Source organism: Diabrotica undecimpunctata, chromosome 2 (genome assembly GCF_040954645.1).
Source record: "Diabrotica undecimpunctata isolate CICGRU chromosome 2, icDiaUnde3, whole genome shotgun sequence".
Lineage (NCBI taxonomy): Eukaryota > Metazoa > Arthropoda > Insecta > Coleoptera > Chrysomelidae > Diabrotica > Diabrotica undecimpunctata.
Window position 1 is genome coordinate 16,536,202 of NC_092804.1, and position 9,273 is coordinate 16,545,474.

Here is a 9,273-nt window from a genome sequence, read left to right on the forward strand (position 1 = left end):
TCGTACTTTCAGTTGAAGAATAGATTAAATTATTTCAAATGTACTGAATTATTAATCTCTAAAAATTTAAATTACAGTTCTGTCGTAGCTTGTCACAAATTTCTCAATATGAGTCTATGTTTCCGTTTAAAATATGGCGATCGCGTGCTAACACTTCAAAGGCGGCATCTGAGAATGGGCATTCTGATTGTTATTTATTCTGTGCCCATAGTGTCTTACCATCAATTTTTCTAAGTATTTTCATCTCTGTTGTTCCTAACATCCTTTTTGTCCTTTCTGCGTCAGGTCGTGTTTCTGCCGCGTATATCATTATTGGTCTGATGACTGTTTTGTAAATTTTGCCTTTCATTTCTTTCCCGATATTTTCCTCCATATTGTTTTACTCAGACAGCCTATGGCTCTGTTTGCTCTATTCACTTAATCTTCGAGCTTTCCGTAGCTAGATATTTTGATGCCTAGATATTTAAACTCCTCCTATTATCTGACCTTCCAGCTCTAATTTACATCTGAGTAAATTTCTGTTGTAACCATGCATTTGGTCTTTTTTAGGGAAATTAACATGTTGGGGGTTATATTAAATTGGTGCAGCATACGTTGTAAATCATCTTCACTTTGAGAGAATAGAATTGCGTCGTCTGAATAGCAGATTCTTTGAAGCTGTTTTTCTCCCATTTGGTAACCTTTTCTAGTTCTTACTTTTTTTAATATTTCATCCGTAATCAGGTTGAACAATAGAGGATTCAGGGAATCTCTCTGCCTTATCCCATTGCCAGCTTTAATAGGGTCGGTTAGTTCTTTTTCTACTTTTACTGTATTGTTTTGGTAGATATTTTCGATCGTTTTGATTATTCCTAGAGGTATCTCTCTTGCGTACAATAAATGGATAATATCCTTTAGTTTTACACGGTCAAATGCCTTCTTAAAGTCCACAAAACATAGATATGACAGTTTGTTGTATTCTAATGATTTCTCTTGCACTTCTTTAAGTAAATTATGCCAAATATGGAATATTTTATTGTTCCACAGATTATGAAACATTTGACAAACATGACTTACAGAAAATACAGTTGCAATTTGGACAGATGAAGTTCCGGAGGCAGCAACCCAAACCTATAGACGATTTAAGATTAATGATAGGCTGATGGTGATTTTTTAAATAGAGTAGTGGATGAGTCTAATTACTTTAACAAACTTTCTTATCTTAAAATTCTATAATTTCGAGATTGAAAATTATACTCCGTACTGTGATTTATGGAGTTCTACCTATGTAGACACCAGCGATACATGAACTTAAATTAGTTCAGTCTGCACACAATTCAGATTTGTAAGAAAATACACTTACACCAATTTTATTCTAAATTTTGAAACCATAGTAGAATGAATAAAACACTTTATTAGATCTTTTAAAACATTTAATAAACAAAATACAATTGAAAACATGCTTAACTGCTAGATTTTTCTTGATGATAACCTTTAATTTTATCAATAATTTTCTCTAAATGGACAGATACTTGTTCAACTAAATCGCGAGTTTCCTCCCAATCTTGTTTTTTGATCGCCGTAATGGCTGAACTTAGATTTAATTTAATGGAATTTATGAGAGTGTCTTTTGGGTCGACTTCGTTATCTAGTACAATGTCTGCTAATTTAATACACACATAGAGCATTTGTTGGCATGTGGTTGGGTTTTTATCCCAAGCTCCTTGAGTGTATCCTCTGTAAGCTCTCTGTAGCCTCTGAGCTTTGAGCATAATCGCTGGTGCTAAATTCGCATAGAGTTCCCATACATAGCCTTCGTTGGGGTAAAGAGCAGTAACTCTACCAAGTAGTTCTCTGGTTTTCTGTAGATATCGTTGTGATGACAAACCTTCACAATCATTGATGTCATGACACACATGGTATACTAAGACATTTAGTAGTTCCACGTTCAGATATTTTTCCTTAAGGTCCAGGAGCCTATGATAGGCTCTGATTGCATCAGAGAAGTTAGAAATGTCACAACTAATAACCAAAAGATTTTCCCATACCTTCCAGTTATCAAAATTACACTTCAAAGCTTCTAAAATAGCTTGATGAGCGTTCCTCTTGTTTCCAATTTTTATGTATGCCTGTGCCAGATTATTCCAGGCTTCAAACGCTTCCGGTTCGAGATGTGTGTAACGTCTGTATGCTGTAGCTGCCGTTTGCCAATTTTCTGTTTGAAGGGCTGCATAACCCAGTCGGAACCAGACATTGGATTGTAGTGGATTAATGCTAACAGATTTTTCAAAATGTGGAATGCATTCTTCAAACTGTTTACGGGCAAAGAGAAACTGGCCCCAATGACGTTGAGCTCTATGACTACGGCGTTTGGACAACTCCCAAGCTTTTACATAACATGTAATGTCGTCTGTCGCGTCTCCTGCAAATATTAAAATAGGTTAAAAGATTATTTTTCAAGTCTTTAATGTGTTTTGGACTCAAAGATTTATGACGGGTGAGTTTAGTGAGTCCATATTCCAGGAAGCTAGATTTGAGTAAACAGAAAGCATCATAATATATGGTGAAAATATCAGTAAGTTGTACTATGCTGATACAGTTATAGTTGCAGATAATTTACATGATTTACAGAATATGATAAAACATCTAAATGACATTAGCAATATCTATGGAATAAAGATGAATTTAAAATAGATTTTGTGTTATATAGAAGAAGCCAGCTAAAAGAGGTTACCAATTGTAAAGTATTAAAGAGTGAAGTGTGTAGTTAGTAGTGGCCAATGATAGTGGAAAAACATCTAGTAAAGGGCCTCTCCTAGGGACAAACAAACAGTAATGTAACAATCAAGTGAAACATAAGGTTAGGGAAAAGAAAGACATATGACAGATCTAAAAGAGAAGAAGATAAGATTACAAACAACGTAGCAAAGAGAGAAGCAAGGCATGCTGTAGCCACTGCAAAGGAAATATCATCTGCACAGCTGAACAGTTGACTGATAGGAGGAAAAGGTCTAAAGAAAGGGACAAGTCATCAAAGGATTTGACTCACATGCAGTAGATTAAAAATGCAGATGGAAGAGTGTTAAGATCCGATGTTAAAATAAAACAAAGATGAAAAGAAAACTCTAGAAAGTTGCTAAATATAGAACAAGAGGAGAGGCAGAGGATGCAGACGCTCAAATGAGAATGTAATACCGGGAATAACTAGAAATGAGATTGTCGAGGGTTTAAATAGGATGAAGAATGTTAAGGCAATAGGACCTGATGGAATACATGAGGAGATTTGGAAGGTGTTAGGAGAGAAGGGGTTGATGTGTTGTGGCAAATGATGAGTAGGATATATGATTAGAGTTTCATGTATCTAAGATCACAGATTGATTAATACAATAAAGTAAGCCACAATTATTGTGATAAATAGGATTTTTTGCTAATGTAAAAAAAACCCACATTGCTCTCCAGCGAAATTCATATTAAGTTGTAGAACACATTGATATAACCAGTTGCCACCTTTGATGTTGAAACTTGGTGCATGTTAAAGGCGGATGAGTCTATTTTTTCCTCGAATTTTTTTAAGAATACTTCGCTGGACTTACTAGGGAAGGCATCTCCTAGAAAATTGTAATTTCGAACTGTAATTGTTAGGCTCAGAGGACATTGTTAGGTTTTTAAAGTCGAAAAGACTAGCGTGGCTTGGAAAATGTGGAATGAATGTCCCAGGGAAACCAAAGAAATATTTTGTAGGAAAAAAATGAAAGAGCCTAGGAAGATAAGTATACCAAGGAAATAATGACTACAGGATGTGAGTACAATGCAGATCAGGCAGTGAAGGGATGTCATGAGAAGGAAAAGAGATTGGGGGCATTTTGTGGAAGAGTTTTGTGAGTATGAAAACGTTTTTACACATAATACAAGCAGAATTTTTGATAACAATATTAGATTTGAATGAAATTGGAAATTTCCACAGCTAGATTCAGAATTACCAACTAATTGTCTTCTAGTTTTGAACCCACACACAGATCCAAACAAGACAAGGTCCAAATGTAGGAGATGATTATTATTGATATTAGATTTTGAACTATTTCGTTTTTTCAGAGATTAAAAGTTTTCATAATATATTCAGAAATAAGGCAGCCACAAAATATAACAATAGGAGAATACAACATAGAGGAGGTAAAAAACTTTATATACTTGGGATCCATAGTCACGTCTGATAATAACGTTACGGAGGAAGTGAAGAGGCGAATATTTATTGCAAATAAATGTTACCATGGCTTAATTAGACACCTAAGATCAGATAACGTCGCAAGAAAGACAAAATGCCAAATATATAAAACCCTAATAAGACCGGTACTCACATATGGCTCAGAAACCTGGACACTTACTAAAAGAGAGGAAACGTTGTTAGCCACCTTCGAAAGAAAAATCTTGCGACACATATATAAGGGCACAAAAGAAAACGGAATATGGCGAAGGCGATACAACTCTGAACTATACAAAATATACCAGGATCCGGATATTATAACATTCATCAAAATAGGACGGCTGCGTTCGATAGGACATGTAGAAAGAATGGAAGAAGGCGAAATACCAAACAAAATATTCAAACAGATGCCAGTAGGAAAAAGAACAAGAGGAAGACCGAAACTGAGATACTTAGAACAAATAGAAAATGATATAACAACCTTAAAAATAAAAAACGAGAAAAAAAGCACGAAACAGATCGGAATGGAGAAGAATCCTAGAACAGGCCAAAACCCAAAAAGGGTTGTCGAGCCAGTGATGACGATGAAAAGTTTTCATGCTTTCCTCCTAAGGTTTTGTGGTACGGAGCTACCGCTAAATGTTAGCAGACATAGTAAAGGTTACAGTAAATTTTGATCAGTATGAAGGAAATCTAGTAAATGATATGTAAATAATTGGAGCTATTGGAGTTTGTCAATATGTTGTTAAGCTGTTGTAGTCAAATTCAGTGAATATTTTTTTTATTAGCAATCAATACAAAAAATATATTACCTAATAAGCACCACAGCTTGACAGTAGGCTTCTCTTTCAGTTGTTCCAGAATAACTTCAGCAGCCTTATGCCTTAATTTCAATATAGTGTAGCATACAATAACTTCTTCCCAAAGTTTAATCTTTAAATAAATATCTAGAGCATTCTTAACCAGACCTATATTAAGCAACAGATCAGCATACTGTGTTTCAATTTTCCAAACTGGAGGCATACCAGTTCCAAAGACATCTGTTATCCGTTTTAATGCTACTGGTTTCTCTCTAAGCAGGCTCTTAATAATTTCTTCACTCTGACTTAATGCCCTTTCTATGGTTCTTCTAGTTTTACTTTCTAACTTACATCTAAGCAATAAGGTAACTACTCGAACAGCAAATGTATTTTTTTGCTTAAGAATTGCATCAATAAATGGCATAATCTCTTCAACTTGCAATTCATCTGGTGGTTTAGATATTAACATATCTTTTATAATGGTAACAAATAGTTTCTGTTCCAAACTACCCAACTTCGCCAAATTTCCTAAATCTTCTGTGAATTCTATGGTATTAAGACGGACATCATCATTAATTGGAACATCCATAGGTACATCACTATCATCTATATCATCTATACCACGATCCCTTGTTATAATATCTTTTTCAGTAACTGTTACTTTAAGGGATAGTTGTGCTATTTCTCTCTCTTGAAACTTTGTCCTTTTTCCTAAAGCACCCATTAGATCATAATGAATACCAAGAAGTTCAATGGCTGATAGGATGTGTTCTTTTGCTTTGGATATATGCCTAAAGAGCAGGTACAGTTGAGCTACTTCTATGTCCAACGAGGATTTTATGTTGACTGTAACAAAAATTTAAATATATAAGAGAATCTTACTATTAATCTACTGGAAACTAAATAAAATAATTAAGTTTAGATAATGGCAATAAGCAGATAAATTGTTAAAAGAGGAAAACCAAGACCCTACACTCTCATTTTATTTTAATTTTAGATAAATGGTTCATTTGGTCTAATACACTTTTCCATACTCCAACTTAAAAGATCTTTTGTCTAGACCTTACATTTATAATTTGTAGCTTTAAGAAGACCAATGAAACTTAAGTGCCTCCTCATACTCGCTGTTGAGACGTTCTTAACCTCCAGTAACTTGTGCTAACTTCAGAGTACTGAGTAGAACTGAGCATGATTTGATTGTTTAGTTATTTTTACAGCCAAAAATTGTAATAACTTGGGTTATCCATGACACTGACAATATTTTTTAAAAGAGAAATTCTGTACTTTTATTTTCATTATAGTCTAAGTTAAAGTGTTTGAAATTCTTTGTAGATAAAAGTAAATTATTTATGATTCATCTTTCTTTTGAATTGGCATTAAATATTGTTACACTTTTTCTTTATTTGAAGGTGTTTTTTCCTGCAGTTTTTACTAGAAGCTAGCCATCTTTTACATACTATATTGTGCATTTCAAACCTTATTTCTTTTCTAATCTATATTTACTTTTAGAGATATACTCAGTTGTCCAAGTGAGCAATGTTTGTAATTCCACTACTACTTTATTATCTCATGACATTTTGAATCTATACTAGAAATGATACATTTTAATATTTGTTTAACTTCAATTTAAGTTTATAGAATATAAATATGAACAATCATATTTTCATAGAGGAAATGTAGTCAATTTGTAGCTATTTGGCTTAGTGTACAACATCTATTAACTATTACACAAGTTATTTTGACTTCGGCAGACCTGCTGTATATAAGCCCCCTGTTAACACCCTAAGGAACTATTATTTGGCTCTGTGTGCTCAGGGTTCTCATATTAAGGCAATATTGAACATTCTCATAGTGCATAATCTGACTTACTGTGCTCAAGGTTTGCCTGTAGGACTCCTATTGGGCCCAATGAGATATATTTAGGCCAGAGACTATCATTTTTCAGTTTTTGACTGGGCCATCACCTTTTGTCTTGTGTCCATTATATTCCTGTGAGTTGGACAGACACAGAAGTATACTCTTACTGTACCAAGGATATAATTCTCAAGAGTTCTCCAGCTGAATATGGCATCACTTAGGCAAAACACTTCCCTCTGCAGGGTAACAACAAAAAACAAAACAAAATTTGTAGCAGAAATATCTGTCATTTATAGGTGTATAAATTCTTAATTGTTGCAATAATGAAGTTAATGTATTTATTTTGTTTGTTAACAATTATTGTAAAAGATGATAATACATTTATTATTGGATGAGTCATCAGCTATTATAATTACATAAGTTCGTATTTTTAATACAAAACTTTATTTTAATATCATATTTTTATATGAAAAAAATACTTTTTTGTGACTGCATTGTCTCTAATTTTCTTCTTGTTTAAAATAATAAACAAATTCAAACAATATTTATTGGTAAACATACTATGATTATTCATTCCCTCAAGATTCATACTCAAGACCATTGAGTTTATATGCTCAGTAAGTTAATGCTGTTACCACCACCAAGACATTTTTGAGTTAGAGTCTTTCCTGAGTAATTAATGTCTCAATTTCTTTAGTTTTTTTCACTATGTCATTTTGAGCACCCTTCTATACATAACAAGGCTTGAGTACAGAGTAATTATGGAAACATATTAGATATGTTGATATTACAATATGTGTATATATTTGGAGGCCATAAATCATCATCCCTTGTAACTTAACCAAAGCAAATGTTCCTATAGCTATTTAAATTTAAGCCAAACTTTACATTGATATTGTCCAGTTATACATGTCATACCATTCACAGAAACTTGGTAATGTATTTTTAAGTCATTTTATAGCCTCTTCTAGTTACAATTTACTAATTAATATTCACGGGTGCAATTTAGAATTTTCATATTCATTATATAGAAATTAACTGATACCTTAAGATACACAAACAAAAGTACATTTGGTTTCAATAAAAGGATATTACTAGATGATCCTCTGAGAGTGTATACTTCAACTAATATTTAATTCTAGAGCTGATTGTTGAGTTGTTGCTATAACTCTACCTCTCTACTGAATGATGAAATTATTTAAACTCTTAAAATAATTATAGTTTAATAGTGTTGTATTAACCCTTTCAGTCACTGTGTCGTCAATTGACGACACAAGAATTTTAACTCCGTTTAAGTAAATATTAGTTAGTCACAATTTTGTCAATTGACAACATCAAAAACAGGCTCTATTTTATTAACAAAAAATGCTAATATTCCTACCAAAACACATTACCTTTCAAAAGAGTACCACAACTGGGAATAATTTGGAATTATTAACAAAATATATTTCAATACACTAAAAAAAAGCGTGACCGAAAGGGTTAATGTGTTATTAGAAGTTGTACTTATGTCCTTGTTCAGTAATTAGAATAAATTATCACTATACTTAATTCTAATTGTGCTTCTTACCACTACTAAAACAATGTAATACTTACTACTTAAATCAGGATTGATCTGGAAATGTTTATACAATCTATCAGCATCAGAGAGCAAAGAAGGACTTAGTTCCTCTAAAATTTCTTGATGAACTAAAATAGATCGCCAATACCACCAATTATTAATCATATTGTCAACGGCACAATGTTCAAAAATGATCTTAGCAGTCACTAACAAAGCTGGATATCTGGTATTAATATTAATATCCTCATTATTAACAGACAACAGTTTTGCAAAGTTAAGTGTATCATAGGTATCTTTACTTAAATAATCCTTTATTTCTTTGGATAAATCAGGACCAGTGAAGTTACACTGGACAAAATTGAGAATACAAGATATTCCAAATTTAAGACAGTTGATTCTATCATTCTCTTGTAAAGTACTGAAGTGGGTTTTTAGTTGTTCTACATCGAACGACCGATCAAAAAATATCTTCCAATTATCGTCTGAAACTAAATAGATATTTAAGTCTTCTAAGTCAGTTCCATTTTGTAGTTTTTCTTCATCTGCTTTTGGTTTTTGTCTAGTAACTAAAAGAAAGTCGTACAACGCCTTTTCGATGTCAGCCATTTTAATTAGTTAATATTCACAAGTAATTAACAAATTTTTAAAAACATTTTAAAAGTAATGAAAACACATGCATCATTAAACATTCCAACCTTACTTTTTTCCATACATAGTAGGAAATACCACCCTGACCTTTAACACATTTATCATGTTTATGGCATTTTTTGGCGTTGAAAATTTGCCAGTTTCAAATACGCCTGGCTGAATAAAAATTATTTGGTTATATGAAATGTTTACATAGAAGAAACTAACCACAGATAGTAGTGTAAGTG

General features: G+C 32.8%; 1 protein-coding gene across 1 annotated transcript; it reads right to left on the bottom strand.

Moving 5' to 3' along the window:
* Positions 1 to 1,390: 1,390 nt before the first annotated feature.
* Positions 1,391 to 9,141, bottom strand: LOC140434249 (tetratricopeptide repeat protein 27). The gene is made up of 3 exons (XM_072522356.1): positions 8,434 to 9,141; positions 4,993 to 5,826; positions 1,391 to 2,401 (listed from the first exon to the last, which is right to left on the bottom strand). Exons 1-3 carry the CDS (start codon positions 9,002 to 9,004, stop codon positions 1,443 to 1,445), a joined length of 2,364 nt encoding a protein of 787 aa, XP_072378457.1. The 5' UTR covers positions 9,005 to 9,141; the 3' UTR covers positions 1,391 to 1,442.
* Positions 9,142 to 9,273: the final 132 nt, after the last annotated feature.

Coding starts and splice junctions, on each gene's coding strand:
- LOC140434249 (XM_072522356.1), bottom strand. CDS start 9,004: ATGGCTGACATCGAAAAGGCGTTGTACGACTTTCTTTTAGTTACTAGA. Junction 5,827..8,433: donor GATCAATCCTGATTTAAGTA/GTAAGTATTACA, acceptor TTTTTGTTACAG/TCAACATAAAATCCTCGTTG. Junction 2,402..4,992: donor CAAGCTGTGGTGCTTATTAG/GTAATATATTTT, acceptor TAATATTTGCAG/GAGACGCGACAGACGACATT.